Source organism: Cucurbita moschata, unplaced genomic scaffold (assembly GCF_002738365.1).
Source record: "Cucurbita moschata cultivar Rifu unplaced genomic scaffold, Cmos_1.0 Cmo_Scf00006, whole genome shotgun sequence".
In the NCBI taxonomy this organism is placed as follows: domain Eukaryota; kingdom Viridiplantae; phylum Streptophyta; class Magnoliopsida; order Cucurbitales; family Cucurbitaceae; genus Cucurbita; species Cucurbita moschata.
In genome coordinates, this window is record NW_019268522.1 from 4,740,752 (window position 1) to 4,763,595 (window position 22,844).

The 22,844-nt window shown below is 41.1% G+C and overlaps 2 protein-coding genes across 3 annotated transcripts; one reads left to right on the forward strand and one right to left on the reverse strand.

Moving 5' to 3' along the window:
- Positions 1-1,986: 1,986 nt before the first annotated feature.
- Positions 1,987-3,343, forward strand: LOC111443909 (arogenate dehydratase 3, chloroplastic-like). 2 transcript variants are annotated; one of them, XM_023081752.1, is made up of 2 exons: positions 1,987-3,087; positions 3,225-3,343. In XM_023081752.1, exons 1-2 carry the CDS (start codon positions 2,186-2,188, stop codon positions 3,244-3,246), a joined length of 924 nt encoding a protein of 307 aa, XP_022937520.1. In that variant the 5' UTR covers positions 1,987-2,185; the 3' UTR covers positions 3,247-3,343. The 2 variants fall into 2 exon arrangements, with proteins under 2 accessions (XP_022937520.1, XP_022937519.1); XM_023081751.1 differs by having other exon boundaries at positions 1,987-3,130; positions 3,225-3,315.
- A 9,152-nt stretch (positions 3,344-12,495) lies between these two features.
- On the reverse strand, positions 12,496-13,937 carry LOC111444462. Its single transcript, XM_023082559.1, has 4 exons — positions 13,776-13,937; positions 13,488-13,667; positions 13,084-13,228; positions 12,496-12,770 (listed from the first exon to the last, which is right to left on the reverse strand). The coding sequence occupies exons 1-4, from the start codon at positions 13,935-13,937 to the stop codon at positions 12,496-12,498; spliced, it is 762 nt and encodes a 253-aa protein (XP_022938327.1).
- Positions 13,938-22,844: the final 8,907 nt, after the last annotated feature.

The following is a 22,844-nucleotide window of genomic DNA, read 5'->3' on the forward strand; positions in this document are numbered from 1 at the left end:
AAAACTAGAGTCGTTACATAGTTGCTAATTATGCTCATAAAATATGAAAATTACAACTCTTGGAATGTCTCACGAAAGATTCAGGGTTTTACATTTTGAGACTATATAATGTCATTTATGTTGTCTTTGTAAAGAGACTTGAAAAATGTAATAAAAATACTAATTGTGCTCTGTTTTAGCCAATGACTAAGTTTCTTTGCAATTCTATGTAGTAAGATGATATGTTTAAAATCATTAAAGCTTGACATGATCGATCTTGCAAAATCATTAAATTTCTTTGCTTGTTGAGTGATTCAAATCACAAAGAAGTGTTCTTGCAAAAATTTGAACAACAAGGTAATCTGAGTTTACTTTTCCTTGGGGTGAAATCAAATTGATCTGGAAGTATTAACATTTGTGAACTAAGGGTTTGCATATCGTATAGAGGGTTCTTAGATTCAACTAGTTAGGTTTCCCTTATCATGTTAGGTTATTAATTGAACATGATCCCCCAAATGTCAACTACATGGTGTTCAAGATTATACTAATAACCTTAGATTTTTAATATATAGGATAATATTAAATTATAAAGGTTTTAGAGCATAAATACCAACAACTAGCTCTTCATACATGACCCAAGCACACGCCTATGGACCATACTAAGTGAATACCCCATTTTTGTAAATTATAGGCTTGTAAATAGGCTTACATATTTTTGCGTAGTCGGAAAGAAATTAGATCTAAAATCATTATTATAGGTATATGTCTATACAAACATTTAACGAGAAGTAATCTATGCTAAATATAATATGCATGAGGTCCTATATAAAAATCATGGTTCTGACACTAATGCATACCATACTTCCATGTTATCATGATCCTTCTTTATTCACTAGTATATATAGTCACGACATTTCCCACCTACTTTGTGACATATTTCAATTCATGATGCCTCAAGACTCATTCCCAAGTTCGATGTATCAAATAAAACATATATAGTCATATCATTATCATATAACATGTAATAAATAGCCACATCATACGTGTTAATATACAACACAACAATTTCATCCAACCAACCCGTAGGCGCTCCAATAATGAGTTCACTTACAGTTTAAACTCAACTTTGGTGCTGTTACATTTCCATTAGTTGATTGCCTTCTAAGCTCAATCTTAACAGGGTCAGTGTCACCTAAGATATTTGATGCATGCAAGAATATTATCTTAGAACTCATCCATAACTGTAACACCCCGAATCAGTTAAAATTTGTCGAACTTGAGTTAAAAACTTAAATCGAGTTGAACCAAAGCTGACTGACCAAAGCCACACAACTCCATGCAAGCTTATCCAAGTGGACAATATCATACCATTTTAGAGAGTTGTGTTCATCTAACATGGTATTAGAGCCATGCCCTAAACTTAGCCAAGGACTCCAAAAGAAATGTCAAAACTCCTCGAAGAGAGCTTATGCTCAAAATGGATAACATTATAGCACTGTGGAGAGGTGTGTTCAACTTTAGACTTTATAAAAAAAAATAAAATCTACTAGTCAAAAGTTGAGGGAAGAAAAACTATCATTTAACTTCAAACATATTTGTATTTAGGTTGGTAGGAAAATGAATGCTTCAAAGTCAACTTTTATAATAGTTTTTGAATCTTTCCATTGTGTTGGTAGGAAAATATCAGTTTCCTTTGTTTGAACATTGACAATGAATGTTTCAAGAGTTGGAAAAGCATCTGAAAACGGACTCAATGTGAAATCTCATAATATTTTTCTATACGATTTCTCTGACAAATTAAAAAAAGAAATTGAAATTTTTGCGTAGTTTAAATAAATGACACGATTAATCTAAATTGATCCGAACCAACCTAACCTAAAAAAATTTATAGTTTATGGTTGATTAGATTAAAAAACGTTTCAACTCAATCTAATCCATGAACGCCTGGACAGGTACCTACTACTTTTTTTCATTCAAATCAACAAGATTCCACCATCTTAGTATATAATTAATTTTCTAACACGGATTCATTAACCATTCTTCAAATCTAATTTTGAAACAACGTGGATTCCACATTTGGGGTTGGTGACTTTGTTTTGAATTTCCCACCTTCCTATTTATAACCCTTTACTTTCAACGTTCCACCAAGGGTAAGAAATCCACTGCTCCGCCTTCCCTCGCCGTTGCCGCCGCCGCCGCCGCAATCATGTCTCCTGCTCCAAAGGACGCTCAAAAGCCATACGTCGCTTACCAAGGCGTTGCCGGCGCCTACTCCGAAGCCGCTGCCGCCAAAGCGTGCCCTAATTTCGAAACCATACCCTGCGATCAATTCGAAACGGCATTTCAATCTGTGGAGAATCGCATTGCCGATCTAGCGATTCTCCCAATCGAAAACTCCCTCGGCGGTTCGATTCATCGGAATTACGACCTCCTCCTTCGTCATAACCTCCACATAATCGGTGAGGTTCTGTTGCCTGTTCATCATTGCCTCATGGCATTACCAGGAGTTCGATTAGAATCCGTACGGAGAGTCATCTCTCATCCTCAAGCCCTAGCGCAATGCGAACAAACTCTGACAAAACTAGGCCTCAACGCCGCATGTGAAGCCTTCGACGACACGGCTGGTGCGGCAGAGCAGATTTCTCTGTACAATTTGCAGGATACGGCAGCAATTGCGAGCGCACGCGCTGCCAAGATCTACAACCTCGAAATCCTCGCTAACGGAATTCAAGATGATTCGAGAAATTTCACGCGATTTGTGGTCCTATCGCGAGATCCCGTAGATCCGCGAGCGGACCGGCCATTTAAGACAAGCGTAGTCTTCGCTCTGGAGAATGGAACCTCGTCTCTGTTCAAGGCTCTGTCGGCTTTCGAGGCGAGGAAGATTAACTTGTCGAAGATCGAGTCGAGGCCGCACAAGAACTTTCCAATCCGGCTAGTGGAGACGGTGAAGCGGTTTGAGTATGTGTTCTTCGCGGAGTTTGAGGCGTCAATGGCGGAAGTGAGAACTCAAGAAGCCATGGCGGAGTTGAAGGAATACAGTTCGTTCTTCAGGGTGCTGGGTTGCTATCCAATGGACATAGCCTCTGAAAGTGCTTCAAACGAAGGGTAATTCATCAAACAATGGATTAAACTTTTGTATAACATATTGGTACTGAATTTGAAGCTTCTCATGTTTGTAATTTGTTCATCCATTGATTTGTTTATCAATTAATTTTGCTTTTGTTGTGTCCTTGGTTGGACAGGATTGTTCCTTCCACATATTAATCCAATGGGCCCCTCTGACTGATTTGTTGCTTCCACGGAATACAACAACCCATGAACTATAATAAATAAGAAAACATCCAAACTGAAAAATTGTCTCCCTCAACTCTTATGTAGATGTAGTTGGTGACTTAGATTAAGAGTTTACCATCCGACCTAGATCTTCTATTTTTTACGTTGGTAGAGTTATCGGATGGTTATTTTTATGTAACGAAACGGGATTAAAAAAAAAAAAAAAGAAATTTTCGATGTTGCCGTTGAGGTCGAAAATTTCGACGACCGCCGAAATTTTCGAATCTCACAACCACGACCTCGGTGGATTGTCCCCAGACGTTCCCTCCCTCCTCCAACCTTCAACCAATGTCTCGAACACCTACATAGAGGAAGAAAAGAGTAGAAAGAAATCGAGGGAGAGTTCGTAGTTTTTCCAGTGAGATCCCACGCCACCAACGAATCCACGACCATACCTGAAGTCCTACACTTCAACAAACCCTTAGACCTTACCTGTAAGGACAGGAACCACGAAATGAGGAGAGAAAATGATGGAAGACGAACGATTTTGTCTTGTCGGATATAAACGTTGGTGAAATAGAGACCTTTGATCTAGTAAACGAAAGACGAGCAAACACGTAGAGGATTAATACGACCATTATTTTGGAAAGAGAGGACCAACGAACCAAGGAACACACACGAGTGATTATTATCAAACGGCATCATAGTTTTGCGAGCCAAAAAGATGAACTGATTTATCAATACAACTCTCGAAAATTTAAGGAAAGGAAATATCTTACTCAATTCAATTCAATCCTCTATTTTTTTTTCAACCATTCAAATATTCTTAATTTTTGGTTGAGTTGTAATCGATTTGGATTGGGTAGTCGAGACTCGTGTGAATGCATATATTTTTTTAATAATAAATTAAGAGGGTGGTTGGAAGTTTGGAAGGATAGAAAAGGGTGTTTGAACTTCGAACTCTAAATATTTTTAAAAAATAATAATATTAGTTGGAAAGAAGTAAAAATAAAAGGAAAAAACATTAAGTTTTAATTTCAATAACTGGGTTGGTGGAATGATCTTACAACAAGCCTCATTGAGTATTTATTTTTTAAATAATTAATATTATTTTAATTATGGTATTAAATTTAATACTCAAACTCATCATCGCTATTCATTTCGACTAAATTCTATAGAAAAATTTATAATTTATATTTGAGTTTAAATTACCACATGGAATTGAAAAAAAAAATCATATTCAAATTAATTTATACGTAATTTTTTTTTTTTTTTAACTTGATCAAATAAAAAATTTATTATTCACAACTTGTCATATGAAAAATATATTTTTTTTCTACTTGTTACAAATAATAATAAAATTATTACCTTTTCATTTGAAGTTGAACTCTAAGAAATAAATAAATAAATAAATTGATTTACGGTCTAAATGAATGTTTATATATAATATTAAAATGAATAAGGAATTAGATAGTTGACTTGCATATTAAAAAATTAAATTAAAAAAAAAAAATCTAATTTTAGTTAAATCTCAACGTCAAAATTGACTTCAATAAATATTGTTTTAAATAAATAAATTCTTATCAATTTTTTTTTTTTAAATTATGGGACTATATTATTTTTCTTTTCCATATCTTTTTAATTCACACCAAATGAAAAATAGGAAATAAAAGATGAGCATGCATTTTTCTCTATAAATTGTTGTTTAGAGTCCTAAACTTAGTATATTCTAACTATTTAAGATGATATATACTTGCATGCTAATATATGGAACTCATCTCTATTAGTATTATTTGAAGAAAGTATGAGTGGCTACTTATTTGGGTTAAACTTGTCTTTTCGAGCTAGTTTTTTTCATTTGTTGGTGCTCCAATTTTTTTCGAAATTTCTCTTGCAGGTCCTAATTCAAGTTAAAATAAGGTTAATATCAAAAAGTGAAGCAAAAAATAGACAAACAAGAGTCAAAACAGGACAAAACGACCACCTCATGCATCTCGACGCACGACTATAGGTCACCCACGAGCGCAACCCAAACACTCAGGAGGCGAACTCGAGTCCATGGAATGCCATTTGGCGCTCACAGATTGGTTGCTATGGCTTCAACGTCTTGTGTTCATGCTTCAGTGGACGTAACTCTCACAAAATTTTCTTAGCGTGACATGTGTTCGCCCCCTACACCAGACACGTCCTCCTTATTGGCCGACAAATGTCCCTTCTCTTTCCAAATGCATTCCTATGCCTGACTATCAAAATCATGTCATCCGAGAATATTTGCTAAAACCACCGCACCTAAATAGTTAGAAAAGTTTTCTATTTATAATAATTTATGAAATAGAGAATTAGGGTAAATTACAAATGTAATAGCCCACAAATAAATAAAGGAATAAACAAATAAAAATAATTATAAAAATAGTTAAAATTATAATAATAAAAAAAAATTAATTAATTAATTAAAAAAATAAAAAAATAAAAAAATAAAAAATAAACCTTTCCCCACCTCTCTCCACTGACGTCTCATCCCTTCCCACAATTATCTCTCCTCTACCCATCTACGCTGCAAAAAAGAAAGAAACAGAAAACCTGCACAAAAAGAAAGAAACAGAAAACAACCACGGTCAGATTTGAGAAGAAGTAAAATGGCTTTGAACAGATTTAGAGACTTTTGTCAGTTATTACGGTAAAATTCTATCTCAGATTTCCTTTTCCTTTAGAGTTATGGTTATAAGAAATTAATTTAGTTATGCTTATAAGAAATTAATTTAGGATCAAATCTTCTTTCCTATCTTACCGTCTGTAATAATCAGATCCCATGTTTAATTAATTAGATTTTTGTTAGCATCCGATCGGAAGTTAGAGGAAATAAGGTTAGAATCAATAAAATTTTACTTGGCAGATCCATAAATCTGTAGGATAGTAGCCAAATTAAAATTGGCCAATAATATCTGTTTACAGAATAAAAATAAATATAGAATTAGAGTAATATCTTATTTACAGATGTTTACAAAACTAAGAATCTATCTACAGGATGGGAATGAAAATAATTAACAAGAGGGAGGAGGGAGGATTGAGGGAAGATTTGTTAAACAAAATTTAAAAATATAACAGGAGATATCAGAGGGCATGAAACTCCATTAAATTCTGTCTAACAGTAAATATCAGAATTTTAACAAGGTAAATTAGAGAAATAATTGTATAGAGTTCAAACTTGAAACTGATGTTATGGGCTCACATAGGTTGACTTGGATTTTAAAGGACGGAATTGAACTTTCAGTAAGGATATATACGTGACAACGACTTAAGCTAGCCAGGTAAGTGACCTTACTATCGGCATGGTTATATTTGATGTTGACACGTGCCCTGTGGTTCTACACGTGTCATATATATTGATATGTGTGAATTGTCTGTGGATCGATATGCTTCCTATATGTTATGTTATTTTATAATATGTGGTTTGTATGATAATAATTATGGTACGATGTGCTCAAGGATATGTTTGAGATAGGGTACGAGAAGGATGCACAAAATGAAATGTAACGATAGGAGTAAGATACGTTCATGAAACGTTAGAGTTAGGTTACATACCGGAGTGCTATGGATAGGAGAGATTAATGAAAGAATACAGTTAGGTTATGGGTAGAAAGGGATAGGTTTGTGATAGATTGATAGAACGATAGCGTTAGGGTACGTTCTTGTGACGATATGACTATGGTACGTCACGTAATGATATGTCTGTGATAGGTATAAGAACGTTAAGGCTATGGTAAGTTAGAGAACAATATGACTATGAAGTGTTTACGTTATGACTTAGTTATGATATGATACATTGTATGCTAGATTATTGTGCTTACGTATGAAATCATGTGAACATGAATGTATGTTATTTATGCTGCTTAGTTGATGTGATATGAATGCATGTGATGATGTGTGGCCCTTGTACGATTATGGCTTGTTGTATGAGTATTGAAATGTAACTGAATGAATTGTATGACATGAAATACGGTAAATTGCATGATACATAACCCCGCTAGGAATATGTATGATATGTAACGAAATGAGAATGAGAATGACACGTAAGCATGAAAACGTGACACGGGGTTATGTTCATTAAATGATGACTGTAGGACTAGTGGGACCTCATGCATATTGTGTGATCATGCATTTGGGGGGATACCCCTATCCCATCACGAGGGTACGGACGCGTACATCCAAATGGCAGGACAACAATCGTTATGCCCTGTATAACGCTGCCGTGACGGTTTTAGTTTTAACAGGTCCCGGTGGGCCCCTAGAGCATGCCCACCGGCTAGGGACAGTGGCCCAGCGGTGTGCGAACTAGCTGGTGAGCCCATACTCGCACGTATGGGCTGCGTGTAGAGTATATGGTACACGTCCACGATTACTTGTTAGGATTACACCGTAGGGAAAACGAAACGAAATGAAATGAAACGAAATGAAACGAAAGATAGGTCCCATCATTTCATTGCATGTGATTGTTGCATTTAACCCCAATAGTGGGGTCACTTACTAAGTATTTTTTTAAATACTCAAGCCTTGTGCTACTACATTTTTCAGGTTAAGGCAAGGCATTCCTGTACGGCTGACGAGGGCAACGCAACTCGAGATCATGGCACATGCATAGGATAGTGGCATTTATTTTCTTAGACTTAGGATAGAATAGAATGTTTTAAACTTAAACGTTTATTTATTTTATTTCGAGTCTTTTGTTGTGTCGTTTCAAAGATATTTTCGAAACACGTAAGTCCATGGCTGTGTTTTAAGTTAAAGGTTATGTTTTATGGAATTTAAATGAAGTCTTCCGCATTCAATGTTTATGGTATGTATACAGTAGCGACCTTAAATTAAGTAGAAAATTTCGGGTCGTTACAACAAATATATGAAAAGAACATTAAAAGTAAAGAATAATAAATGAATATAATATATTACCTTAAATAAAAAGACAAATATGGTAAGCCACAAAAGATATTTGCCTTAAATAAACAATCAAATATCCTTAACACCCCGCAAGCTGAAAGTCGAATTTGAATGAATGTGAAGTTTGGATCTAAAAAATTCAAAGAGAGGTCGAGAAACACTTTTTGTAAAGAAGTCAACAACTTTGAGATGGGAAGGTAAATATTGTGTGCGAAGTTTGCCAGCAATAACAAGTTCTCAAAGGAAATGATAATCTAGTTTAACATGTTTGGTCCGCTTGTGAGAAACAGGATTAGAGCTAAAAAAAATAGCACTTTTGTTGTCACATAAAAGTAAGAGCTGTTGTGAAATAGGGAGGTGAGGTCATGCAAAAGATGCGTAACCCAAAGAAGTTCAGCAGCAGTCGTAGCAAGAGCACGATACTCAGAATCATAGCTGGAGCGTGAGACAGTAGGTTGCTTTTTGGCACTCCAAGTGTCACGACCCAATATTTTACTACGGACTATGACTAACAACGACACATGAATGCACAAAATAATTTAGATATGCAATAGAGAAAAATCATTTACTTCTAATACCATTTCGAACGACAAAAAAATAAAATAAAAAATAAAATAAAATAAATAATAATAAAATAACAGTTTGGAAACAAATTATGAAAGAATGCAAATACAAAATAAAGACTGGATTGACGCCCTAGGACAACCTATTCCTCTGTGACAACCCCCGTCTCCATCACGTCTGCCCTTGACCGACGTCTCGCGCTCTTGAAAAAGGAAAACATAGCAAGGATGAGTATAAAAATTATCCTCAGTAAGCCACCTACTTGTAAGCTCTCATCGCATCATAACTTAACAGGTTCCCATGGTCTCCTCATTCGATTCTAGAACATCTGGTTCTAATCTTAGTCCATGGGGCTTTACTAGTTCATCATCCTTTCATTTGATACCTAAAGGTTCCTTACGCCGAGCTGATATGGCCAGTATCTCTCTATGAGGCGCTACCTCTGCATGACTATTTGAGACTACATGGTATCTAACCTAGGGGTGTGCTGAGTACCTCCTAAGTCCATATAGTCCCCATATGGGGGGCGCGACCCAACCCGTTCTCATGCAGCTAATGGGCTGTATGACGTAGGGACACATTTCTCATGCGAAATGGCCAGGAGCAGTAAGAATTGGTCAGGAACCCCTAGTCCTCCCATGTAGCTATAGATACTGTTCATATACTAACAATCTATGAACACTCCTGAGGTACCACGTCACCGTGGTAATCTGCTAAGTTCCTAGGGGAAGGTTAGGTCTAGCTAGAGTGACTTGTCACTCCTAACCGCAAATTCCTAGGTTTATCATAGTAATGGACCATAAAAAATAACAGAGTGTGCATGCGACCGTCATCTAACATCATAATATATAATTCATGCAAATTAGGTATGCAGGCTCAACGGGGTGATGGCCTCCATCAACACCCAGAACCCAAAGTTTGCGCTTAATGGGGCGAAGTCACCCATCAAGCACCCGGAACGCGAAATACATAATTCCAACATGAATTAAACACATGCATATGTACAGCAAAAATTTAAAGCATGATCGCACGCTCAAATAATTCACCAAAAACTTCACATAATATTACACATCATCAACTCATAACAATTAGTCATAGGAGACTACCACATAAGGCGAATAACTAGCATGCAGCAGTCCAAGCGAATCCTACAAGTATTCCTTCCTAAACACCGGGTGGGGACTTACCTGGTTGACGTGTGCCTTTTTGCTAGCGTTTCTATGCCCATGAGGTGTCCAAAAATACTAATGTTCTTCAATTAGGTCCCTATTCACATAAAAATAGTATTAGAACTGGGATCGGGAAAAAAACCAGGCAAACAGAGGGCGTTCGAACCAAAACGGGTGTCTCACGCACCCTCATGCGCCGGCTATGCACCGACCACGCGCGAGGAAGTGCGCCAGTCGCAGGTTGCACGCACGACTACCATGCGCAACTACTTCTACGCAGTCGCAGGTTTGATAGTCTCGTTTGGCTCGGCTCGGCTCAACTTTGCGGTTCGGCTTGAGGTTTGCAAGCGACACGTGTCGTCGTTTCACTGGAGCTGCATTGCTCCAGCTGATGATTGACGCGTGTCCAATGCCTACCGAGCCACACTCCGCCGCTCACTAACCGACACGTGACTACCAAATTTTTTTTCCTTCTCTTTCTTATCTCTCTCCAGCAATCCGTTACCCAAAGCCATTTTTTTTATTTTCATATATTTTGTTTCGAAGTTCGGATCGATATGGTTTCTTCGACAAGGTTCTAGATCGTCTAACGAGCTATGTCCTGGTATTGTAATTTTTGCTTAACTACCAGACAAGTTAAGAGCGTCAGAAGTTCGCTTACCGTACTTGGACGATTCTTGGATCTCCACCTTCGGATCAAGATTTCAACCAAACTTCTTCACAAATCGTGTGTAGAGTTGTTCTTAGGTGAATATATAACATTTTAGGACTCGATTCACATAGGAAAAGCTCAGATCTGAAAAATGTCGTTCAGAACTTTACCTCGCGAAACGTTCTTGGATCTTGACAGAGCGTCGGCCTCGCTAGCCTATCAGTCCTTGTATAGGTCTCGTCTGAAGGTGGATTCCGATAGTGGTTCGACGAAACTTCGCAGCGACTCTTTTCTGCTTCCTCTCAATTTTCTCTCTCACTTCTTTTTTATTTTGCAAAAGGTTTGATGGGGTTTTCCTTGAACCCCTATTATGGCTGGAGGGGCAAAATGATATTGTTGCCCCTCTATTGACTTCGCCAATTTATTTTAGGCGTTACAAACTCTCCCCTCCTTAGGAACTTTCGTCCCCGAAAGTGGATATCTCTTGGAAGAGTTCAGGATAAGCTCTCCTCACGTCCTCTTCTCGTTCCCAGGTTGCCTCTTCCTCATGATGGTTACCTCATGAGACCTATACCAAGGGAATAACTTTGTTGCGAAATCGTCTAGTGTCTCGAGCCAAAATTCTTCTAGGCTTCTCCTCATAAGACAGATCTTCCCGAGGAGGAAGTGTCTCATGCTCGATTACATGGGTAGGGTCTGGAGTGTATTTTCGCAGCATGGATATGTGGAACACATTGTGTACAGCGGCAATGTTCGGTGGCAGGGCAATTCTGTAAGCCACAACCCCAACTCTTTCTAGAATCTCGAAGGGGCCTATGAACCTTGGGCTTAGTTTTCCCTTCTTTCCGAACCTCAACACCCCCCTCATAGGGGCTACCTTCAGGAACACGTCGTTACCTACCTCAAATTTGAGGTCCCTTCTACGCAAATCTGCAAAGCTTTTCTGTCGACTCTATGCGGTGAGTATCCTCTACTTGATTTTCTACACTGCTGCATTAGTGACCTGAATGAACTCTGGTCCTAGTAGTTGCTGCTTGCCTACCTCTTCCTAAAACACTTGTGTTCGACACCTACGCCCATACAGTCTCAAAGGGGGCCATCTGGATGGTCGCTTGATAACTGTTATTGTAGGCAAACTCCATCAAAGGAGATGTTCGTCCCAGCACCCAGAGAAATCTAAGGAATAGGCCCTTAACATATCCTCTAAGATTTGATTCAGCCTTTCGGTCTATCTGTCTGTTTGAGGATGGAACGCTATACTGAACCTCAACTGAGTTCCTAATACTTTTTGGAGACTTTTCCAAAACTGAGAGGTGAACCTAGTGTCTCGTTCTGATACTATGGATACTGGCACCGCGTGCAGGCGTACTATCTATTTGATATATAACTGAGCCCACCGATTCACTTGATATGTGGGCTTGTCTGGAATGAAGTGGGCCATCTTGGTCAGTCTATTTACAACTACCTAAATGACGTTGAAACCCTGCTTTGTCTTTGGCAAACCCGAGATGAAATCCATACAGACTGCTTCCCATTTCCACTGAGGAACATTCAGGGGCTGTAGCAATCCTACTGAGCGCTACCTCGAGGCCTTCACCTGCTGGCAGGTCAAGCAACGACTTACGAAATCCGCTCTGTCCCTCTTCATTCCAGGCCACCAATAATATCTTTCCAGATCCTAATACATCTTCTTACTTTCAGGGTGGAACGTATAAGATGTATCATGAGCTTCGATCATAATATCTTTTAAGATTCTCTCGTCTCGGGGACCGCATAGACAGTTTTGCCACAGCAGACCCCCATCTGAGGAGATAAAATACCCTGCTGGTCTCTCTGTCTCAATTTGACTCCACACTTTACTGAGGTATTTATCATACCTCTTAGCGTCAATAATGTGCTTTCGTAGGGTGGGCTACGTGTTCATCAGACCTCTAAGAAGATAAAATACCCTGCTGGTCTCTCTGTCTCAATTTGACTCCACACTTTACTAAGGTGTTCATCAGACCTCTGAGCGTCAATAATGTGCTTTCGTAGGGTGGGCTGTATGGTCAATTGTGCCATCTGAACAATACCACCTTTAACCACCACATCTATCCCAGCCCTCTTTATCTTATCTTGTAATTTTTCCTTCTTAGTGATCATCGCAGAAGTAAACACAGCCTTCCTACTCAATGCATCTGCTACAACGTTGGTTTTTCCTGGATGGTACAAGATCTCTATGTCATAATCCTTTACCAGTTCTAACCATTGCTTTGTCTCATATTGAGCTCCTTTTGCGTGAACAAGTACTTTAGGCTCTTATGATTAGTGAAGACTTGTACTTTTTCCCCATACAGGTAATGTTGCCACATTTTCAGAGCAAACACTACTACTGCTAACTCGAGGTCATGCGTGGGGTAGTTTCGTTCATATTCTTCAGTAGTCTAGAAGCATATGCTATCACCTTACCCTTTTGCATGAGCACACACCTTAAACCTTTCCCTGATGCATCACTGTACACCATAAGATTACCTGACCCATCTGGAACTGTAAGAACTGGTGCGATCATCAACCTCTTCTTGACTTCCTGGAAACTTTGTCCACAAGCTGAAGTCCAAGCAAAGGGTTTGGACTTCTTGGTGAGCTGAGTTAGCGCTGAGGAAATTTTGGAGAAATCCTGGACAAATCTTCTGTAATATCCGGCTAGCCCTAGAAAACTCCTTACCTGCGTGACTGTGGTCGGCTTTGGCCATCACTGCTTCTATCTTAGCTGGGTCCGCTGTAATCCCCTTTCTTGACACCACGTGACCCAGAAATGCTACTTCATACAACCAAAACTCGCACTTGGAGAATTTGGCATACAGCTGCTAGGCTCTTAGTATTGTCAAGACTTTCCTTAGGTGTTCTTCGTGATCTACCTCTAACTTAGAGTATACCAGAATGTCGTTGATGAACATTATGACAAAAGTGTCTAAGAATTCCTTAAATACCCTGTTCATTAGTTCCATGAAAACTGATGGTGCATTGGTAACGCCAAAAGACAAAATGAGAAACTCGTACTGTCCATAACAACTTTTGAAGGCGGTCTTGGGTATATCCACTTCTTTGATCCTCAACTAATGATACCCCGACCTTAAGTCAATTTTGGAGAAAACTATTGCTTCTTGTAGCTGAACAAATAGGTCGTCAATTCTCAGGAAGGGGTACTTATTCTTTATGGTGACCTTATTTAGCTCCCTATAATCAATACACAGCCGCAGAGACCCGTTCTTCTTCTTGAAAAATAGAACAGGGGCTCCCCAGGGTGATACACTAGGTCGGGTGAAACTCTTATCCAACAGGTCATGTAACTGTTCCTTCAATTTCTTGAGTTCTATAGGTGCCATCCTGTAAGGTGTCTTGGAGATCGGCACGGTTCCTGGTTCTAAATCGATCCTAAAATCGACTTCCCTAGCTGGGGGAAAATCTGGCAGATCCTCCGAAAGACATCGACGAACTCCTTGACGATGTGTACCGACAAGGCTATTTGTTTGTTACTATTGTCTAAGGTCACGCTGGCTAGAAATGCACTCGCGCCACTACGAATCAACTTCTTAGCCCTAAGTGTTGTTACGACGCTTGGGGTTCTTTTAGAAATGGCTCCCTTGTATGTAAAGTTGTCCCCTGATGGGAGCTTGAGAGTCACTATTCAAGTCTCGCAACGCAATTCTCGCCTAGCCAATTCATACCCAAGATGACATCTAATTCTTGTATGCTTAACACTATCAGTGTAGCTTCCATGACACATCCTGATATTGTTACACAACCTCCCTTAACCCTATGGGTAGCTAACAACAACTCGCAAGCAGGGGTGGACACTGATAGGGTGATCTCTAAAGGTTCTCTCTAGGTGAGCTAGCTCTACAAACTCCTTAGATACGAACGAATGCGTTGAACCCGAATCAAACAATACTAAAGCAAGATGACCAAATACGGGTAGCGTACATGTGAAAATTGCGTCAGGCTGGTCAACTTGCTTGGTTGTCGTTGCATGGGCTACAGCTTGTGATAAGGCAACCCTAATCCTCAGCCCAATGATCCAAGCTTTTGTTGAAGCAAGAACCCTTGAATCAAAGTAATTAACACCTTCTTATACGAAATTTGGATCAACCAAGAGATAAAGCTAGAATTAGATTACCTCTTACGATCGAAGATCTAGAAGCAAGATTTGGAAACCTTGTTCTAAATTGAGTCACTCCACAATCGAACTTGATCAAGGCTTGATTGAATGGCTCGGGTGCAATTCTACCACAAGAATTGCTTGAAACTTAGAAATGACAAATATGATGCTCGAATTTCTAAGGGAAACGTCTCAATTTGAGATCTGAATTACATCCATCCACGAATCTGATTTTTACATAACATATTGTGGGTATTTATAGTCTCCCGACAAAAGACGTTTGTGGACGGGATTTATTCCCGATCCCTTTGATCTCCACAAAAGAATAAGTCAAATTGACCATTTGACTTTTACATAATTTATGAAATTAAAAATAGTTTTTTTTAACGTGCTTGAGTGGCTAATGCGATTGGTTTGAAATCAATTGAGCTCTCATAGGTTTGAATTATGTTGTTGACATATTTTTTGAATCTTCATGACATTTTTTGAATCTTCTTGGCAATAGGTCCATTTGGTATCATCTTCCCCCTCTTCAATCTTCAAAAGGATTCGTCCTCGAATCAGAAAAATCATCACTTTCTTTCTTTCACCTCCTTTTGAAATGTTTTGATCAAATCTGCATGAAAAATTCACAAAAATATTAGAAGGAATAGGAAGCAAATGAATCCATTTGGAACATCGTGATTCTTATCAGCTTGCCCCTACTGATGTTGAGCACCCTAGCTCCCCTGATGCTGTACCGCAGGTCGGTTGATATGATGATCGTTCCTCTAACGGTAATCCACTGCAAAGTGCCCTACTAGTCGCATCTGTAGCAGGTGTCTGTTCCTGCCTTGCACTCCCCCGTGTGAGGATGCCGACAGTTAGGACAAAGGGTCATGTTATGCACCAGAACTCTTCTTTGTTTATCAATGCAACCACGGGGTGGTCTACCAGTTCTAGGGTGGCTACGGTCTAACCCCTTTCCCTGGGCTGCAGTGTGGGAAGATTGTGCTGTTCCCAATTGTAGCTTGTCGTTGCAGAGCGCGTCAAGGAGGGTCGCCATCTGAAGGGCTTTCGCATAATCAAAGGATGCCTGGGCTGTCACATTCCCCTTCAGGTTCTCCCTCAAGCCAGCAATAAATCGTTCAGCCTTCAACTCATCAGTACAAACATAGGCTAGAGAAAACCTTGTCATCCTATTGAACTCTAAGTCATATTCCTCCACTGACCTGTCTCCCTACTTTAGTTCGAGGAATGATGTCTGCATTTTCACTCTGGTAGTGATTGGGTAATATTTGTGGAGATAGGCATCTTTAAATTGGCACCAAGTAATAAATTCCCCTTGTGGTATAATGGTCGTCTGAGCGCCCTTCCACTAGAAGTGCGCCTCTCCTTTCAGCATATACATCCCACAATGGACTTGATACTTTAGCGGGCAGTTCATAAAATGGAAGGTTGTTTCTATGGCTTCTAGCCAATTCTCTGCGGTTATGAAGTCCACCTTGCCTCCGTCAAAGGAAGGCCGTTTATGCCACTAAAAATCTTTTAGGTAGCGAGACTCCACAGTCAGTCCCTGAATCTTTGGCCCCTTGCCTTGCTGACTGATTAACCATCATTATCTGCATCAATTAGTTCATCAGAGCCTGATTTTCCATCGAGGTCATCATGAACGTCTGAAACATCTCTTCTATGGGCATGGCTAATGGCTGGTTGAGTGGGACTTTTATACTAGAGGTTGGAACCAATGGAACCTCCTCAGAGGAGGGAGCAATAGGGGGTGTATCGAGCAGCCTTCGGGCCTTGGCCTTCTTTCGACGTCTTTTTGTTCCTGATGGCTATGGTACGGTCCCCTCGCTAGTTTGGGGTGTATCTCCAACCTCCTCTTGAAATTCAGGTTGTTCTACTTCAAGGGTTGGAACCAAGGTGTCCTGAACTTCCTCCCTTCTTCCCCTTCTGGGTCTGAGCCCAACATAAGGTTGACGTCTCTTCTATACCATTATCTACCACAACAGAAAAAAGGACTATGGTTACAATTCATTCGTATCATAACTCCTAGGTAATGTGCGATTATAACGCCATAGAAAGTCATGGTATACTTTGTAAATACTAGCTTGACTTTTGTCTCTATGTTTCCATTACATGAGAACATCTAGTCGTGAGTGGCATGTGTTTGACGAGCAGTGGTCACAAAGGATACGACTCCCTATCCTAAATGTCTACAGGACCTATAACCTAGTGCTCTGATACCAAATCTGTCACGACAAAATGTTTTACTACGGACCGTGACTAACAACGACACATGAATGCACAAAATAATTTAGATATGCAATAGAGAAAAATCATTTACTTCCAATTACATTTTGAATGACAAACAAAAATAATTAGTTTAGAAACAAATTATGAAAGAATGCAAATACAAAATAAAGACTGGACTGACGCATTGGGACAACCCATTCCTCTGTGACAATCCTCGTCTCCATCACGCTCGTCCTTGACCGATGCCTCACGCTCCTAAAAAAGGAAAACATAGCAAGGATGAGTATAAAAATTATACTAAGTAAGCCACCTACTTGTAGGCTCTGATCGCATCCTAACTTAACAGGTTCGCACGGTCTCCTCATTCTCTTTTAGGACATCTGGTTCTAATCTTAGTCCTTTGGGCTTTACCGGTTCATCGTCCTTTCATTTGATACCTAAAGGTTCCTTACGCCGAGCAAATATGGCTGGTATCTCTCTATGAGGCGCTACCTTTGCATGGTTATTTGAGACTACATGGTATCTAGCCTAGGGGTGTGCTCAGTACCTTCTAAGCTCATATAGTTCCCTTATGGGGGGTGCGACCCAACCCGTTCCCATGTAGCTAATGGGTTGTACAACATGGGGATGTATTTCCCATGCAAAATGACTAGGAGCAGTAAGAACTAGTTAGGAACCCCTGGTCCTCCCACGAAGCTATAGATATCGTTCACACACTAGCAATCTATGAACACTCCTAAGATACCTCATCGTCGTGGTAATTCGCTAAGTTCCTAGGAGAAGGTTAGGTCTATTTAGAGTGACTTGTTGCTCTTAATCGCAAATTCCTAGGCTTATCATAGTAATGGGCCATAGAAAATAATAGAGTGTGCATGCAACCGTTGTCTAACATCATAATATATAATTCATGAAAATTAGGCACGCAGGCTCAATGGGGTGGTGGCTTCCATCAAGCACCCAGAACGTGAAGTTCATGCTCAATGGGGTGAAGTCATCCATCAAGCACCCAGAACGCGAAATACATAATTCCAACATGAATTAAACACATGCATATGTACAACGGAAATTTAAAGCATGGTCGCACGCTCAGATAATTCACCCAAAACTTCACATAATATTACACATCATCAACTCATAACAATTAGTCATGGGAGACTACCACCTAAGGCGAATAACTAGCATGCATGCAGTCCAAGCGAATCCTACAAGTATTCCTTCCTAAACACCAGGTGGTGACTTACCTGGTTGACGCGTGCCCTTTTGCTCGCGTTTCTATGCCGGAGATGCCAAAAAATACTGATTTTTTTCAACTAGGTCCCTATTCATATAAAAACAGTATTAGAATTGGGATCGGGACAAAAATCAAGCAAACAGAGGGTGAACGAACCAAAATGGGTGTCTCACACGCCCTTACGGGTTGGCTATGCGCGAACCATGCGCGAGGAAGTGTGCCAGTCGCTGGCCGCACACGCGAATACCACGCCCGGCTGCTTCTGCGCAGTCGCTTATCGGCCGGTCCGGTTCGGCTCAGCTCTACTCGGGTTTGCGATTCCACTCAAGGTTTGCAGGCGACACATGTCATTGTTTCACTAGAGTTGCATATCTCTAGCCGATGATCGACGCGTGTCTGGCGCCTGCCGAGCTGCACTCCGCTGCTCACCGATTGACACGTGAGTGTCGATTTTTTTTCTTCTCCTCTCTCTCTCCTGCAATCTGTAACACAGAGCCATTTTTTTTATTTTCATATCTTTTGATTCGGAGTTCGGATTGATATGGTTTCTTTGCAAGGTTCTAGATCGTGTTACGAGCTATGTCCTGGTATTTTTTTTTCGTAATTTTTGCTTAACTACCAGACGAGTTAAGAGCGTCGGAAGTTCGCTTACTGTTCTCGGATGATTCTCGGATCTCTGCCTTCGGATCGATTTTTCGGCCAAACTTCTTCACAGATCGTGTGTAGAGTTTTTCCTATGTGAATATAGCAATATTTTAGGACTCGATTCACATAGGAAAAGCTCAGATTTGACAAATGTCGTTCAGAACCTTACCTCGCAAAACATTCTTGGATCTTGATGGAGTGTCGACCTCGCTAGCCTATTAGTCCTTATACAGGTCTCGTCTGAAGGTGTATTCCGACGGTGGTCTGACAAAACTTCGTGGCAACTCTTTTCTGTTTTCTCTCCATTTTCTCTCTAACTTCTTTTTTCTCTTGCACAAGGTTTGATGGGGTTTTTCTTGAACCCCTATTATGGCCGGAGGGATAAAATGACATTTTTGCTCCTCTGTTAATTTAGCTAACTTCTGTTTTTTTTTAATGGGCGTTACAACAAGAATCAAGATTATTACCAATAAAATTGAATTGTCGGATGTAGAGCGACGAGTATCGAGGCAACCAGCCCAGTCAGCATTCGAACAAGCCACTAGCGTACGAGGCACAGTGGATGGATGAAAGGAAAGACCAAAGTGGAGTGTTCCTTTGACATAGCAAAAAATACGTTTGACAGCAAAAAAGTGATGGAATAAGAGCATGCAGAAATTGACTGACAGAATTGATAGCATAGGCAATATTTGGACGTGTAATGGTCAAGTAGTAAAGGGCGTCAACAAGAGATCTATGGAGAGTAGGATCTGAGAAAGGAGAACCATCAGATTTCAGGTGTTGAGAACCAGCAAACTCAAAAGGAAGCTTGCGAGTAAAAATGTCAATAAAGAGATGAGTTGTTGCTGGTAACAATAATGTCATCAACATCAAGAAGGGACAAGTTAGCGCGACTGTGAGAAAAAACAAGTGTGAGAAGAAATGAGCTAAAATGTTGAAACCAGGCGCGAGGAGCTTGCTTTAAACCATAGAGGGCTAGACAGAGATAAGTGGGAAATCGAGGATCAATATACTGAGGAAGTTGTTTATTATGAACACATTCTATAAGCATTGTGACCACAATAGAAAGCAAAACACGAACAGTGGTAGCTTTGACAACCAGACTGAAAGTGTTAGTGTAGTCAAGACCAGAAACCCTGAGTATAACCTTTGGCAACAAAATCAGGCTTGAAACGCTCAACGGATTCATCAGGTAAATACTTAATACGAAACATCCATTTAGAGCCCACTATGTTGGTGTTGGTAGGGCAAGGAACCAAAGTTTAAGTATCATTTTGTTGTAAAGCTTGAATTTATTCATCCATGGCAGCAACCCAAGCAGGATTCTTAGCCGCAAATTTGAATCCTTTTGGCTCAATGGATGCAAGAAGAGCACAAAGGATGTTAAATAAAAGTCATGTTCTTTATTATTTGAACTCCGATCTTTGAGCGTAGTTCTTTAAATTTCACCCGCGCCAGGGACTTAGTGAAAATATCTCCAAGTTGTTCCTCTGTTCGGATGAAATCAATCTTGATGAGCCCTCGATCTGCACATTCTCAAATGTAGTGGAATCTGATTTCTATGTGCTTGCTCCGGTCATGCAAAACTGGATTTTTGATCATGGAGATCGTAGCTTTGTTGTCTACGTATAACATTGGTGGATCGCTTTCTCTCCCGATGAGTTCTTCCATTAGTCGCGCAAGCCAGATCCCTTGTGTTGCTGCCATCGAAGCGGCGATGTATTCTGCTTCACAGGAAGACAAAGCAACTACCTTCTGTTTTGTTGATTGCCAGCAGATCGCGCCGCCTGAGAGAAAGTAGATCATTCCGCTAGTGCTCTTACGATCATCAATGTCACCGGCCATGTCACTATCACTGTAGCCGACCAGCTTGAGTTTCTCCTTTCCGCTTTCTACGCAGTATCTTACGCCCCAGCCTCTGGTTCCGGCTACATAGCGTAGGATGCGCTTGACAGCCACTAGATGCTCCTCCCTAGGTGCTTTCATAAACCTGCTCATGTATCCAACAGAATAAGCAAGATCAGGACGAGAGTTTACCAGATAGCGCAGACTCCCGACAATGCTGCGGTAATTGGTGGAGTCGACTGTCGTCGTAGTGCTGGCCTTCCTTAGTTGGAGTCGGGCCTCCATTGGCGTCCTTATAGGATTACTGTCCACAAGCCCAATTGTGTCCAACAGCTTCTTCGTGTATGCATTTTGGCAGATGGAGATGCCGGTAGAATTCTATTGCACTTCGATGCCAAGGTAGTAGCTGAGCACACCGAGATCATTCATCTCGAAGTTTTTTGACATCTCCTTCTTGAATCTTCCGAGGACTTCCACGTCGCCTCCAGTGATTATGAGGTCGTTGACGTACACTCCCATGATCAGTCGCTTCTTGCCATGGTTGTGCGTGTACATGGCATGCTTAGAGGTGCAACGTTTGAATTTCAATGACAGTAAGGTACTGTCGAGCTTCGCGTTCCAGGCTCATGGGGCTTGTCGAAGCCCGTAGAGTGCCTTGTGCAGGCGCAGTACCTTATTGGGATTGTCGTTGTCCAGAAAACCAGGTGGTTGTCGGACATAGACGGTCTCCTTCAGCTCTCCGTTAAGGAAAGCAGACTTTACGTTCATATGGTGAACCTCCCAAGAGTAATGTGCCGCAATTGCCAGCAAGAAACGAACGGATTCTAACCTTGCCACTTGCGCAAATACCTCTTCGAAGTCCACTCCTTGCTTTTGGACGTAGCCCTTCGCCACCAAACGGGCCTTGTGCTTCACGACTTCTCCTTTTTTGTTGCGCTTCAGTTTGAAGACCCATTTGAGCCCTATGGCTCGGTCTCCCGGCGACATATCCTCCAAACTCCACGTCTGGTTCTCGGTGATGGATGTCATCTCCTCCTGCATTGCCTTCAGCCAACACGGGTTCTTTCTGCTTCGACGAAGGTGTTCGGTTTATCTGTACTGATGGCATGTAGTTCGGCCACTTCTTCGAGTTCGCGCGCTGTCAATCCAGGTGGTTCACCTCCTCCCACTAGGTCGTCCATTCTCCGGTACCTGGCCTCCAGATCAGTATCGTGATCGGCATCCAGCGTCGAATCTGCAGTCCATGGTGTTGCGAATTCCACTGGTTTAGGGGGTGCACCTGCTGGTGGTAGTGACGGCTCCTGAATGCTGGGCTCCTCCTTCTTTCGGCTCGATGACGAGGTACTCCATCGTGAATTGATTTGGATTATGGTTTGCCTCGATCACGTCATCCACTGCCAGAAGGTGCTTTCGTCGAAGACGACGTCGCGAGACACGTGAGCTCGCCCCCTACAGGATCATAGAGTTTGTACGCCTTGCTCCGGGTTCATAGCCGATGAAGACGACCTTTAGCCCCCTGGGATCGAGCTTGGCGAGGTGGGGACTTGTTACCTTCATGTATGCGACGCAGCCGAACACGCAGAAATGATGTACCGCTGGTTTTTTGTTGTACCAGGCCTCATATGGCGTCTTCCTGTCGAGGCTTCGGGTTGGTGACCGATTGAGAAGATAGACAACCGTCATTACTGCCTCTCCCCAGAATCTCTCAAGCATCCCAGCCGTCACCAACAATGACCTCGCTATCCCGACGATGGTCTGATTTTGGCGCTCCACCACTCCGTTCTGTTGGGGGGAGTAGGGCGCCGTTAGGTGCCGTTGTATGCCGATCTCGTCGCAGTACTTACCGAAACTTGTCGAGGTGAATTCTCTGCCTCGGTCTGTGCGCAGCACTCGCATCTTCTTCTCACATTTGGCCTCCGCTCGCGCTTTAATGCGCTTAACCGCCTCTACCGCCTCACTTTTCGCTTGCAGCAGGGTCAGCCACATGAAGCGGCTTTTGTCACGACTAACAGGAGGAAGAGACTCTTACCGCCTAGGGTCACCGGCTTGATGGGCTCGCAGATATCACCGTGTACAAGCTCCAACGTCTCATCGGCTCGGTAGAATGTTCAAGACGGAAAGGGTGTGCGCCTCTGTTTGCCGATGAGGCACCCATCGCACAGCTTGTTCACGCCT

Excerpts from the sequence above, each read along its gene's own strand:
- LOC111444462 (XM_023082559.1), bottom strand. The coding sequence starts at position 13,937 with ATGGCACCTATAGAACTCAAGAAATTGAAGGAACAGTTACATGACCTG. Across the intron at positions 13,668-13,775 it reads ATTATAGGGAGCTAAATAAG|TTGAGGATCAAAGAAGTGGA; the intron begins GTCACCATAAAG and ends GGGTATCATTAG. Across the intron at positions 13,229-13,487 it reads TGTTCATCAACGACATTCTG|GATTTCTCCAAAATTTCCTC; the intron begins GTATACTCTAAG and ends AGATTTGTCCAG.
- LOC111443909 (XM_023081752.1), top strand. The coding sequence starts at position 2,186 with ATGTCTCCTGCTCCAAAGGACGCTCAAAAGCCATACGTCGCTTACCAA. Across the intron at positions 3,088-3,224 it reads GAAAGTGCTTCAAACGAAGG|GATTGTTCCTTCCACATATT; the intron begins GTAATTCATCAA and ends TTGGTTGGACAG.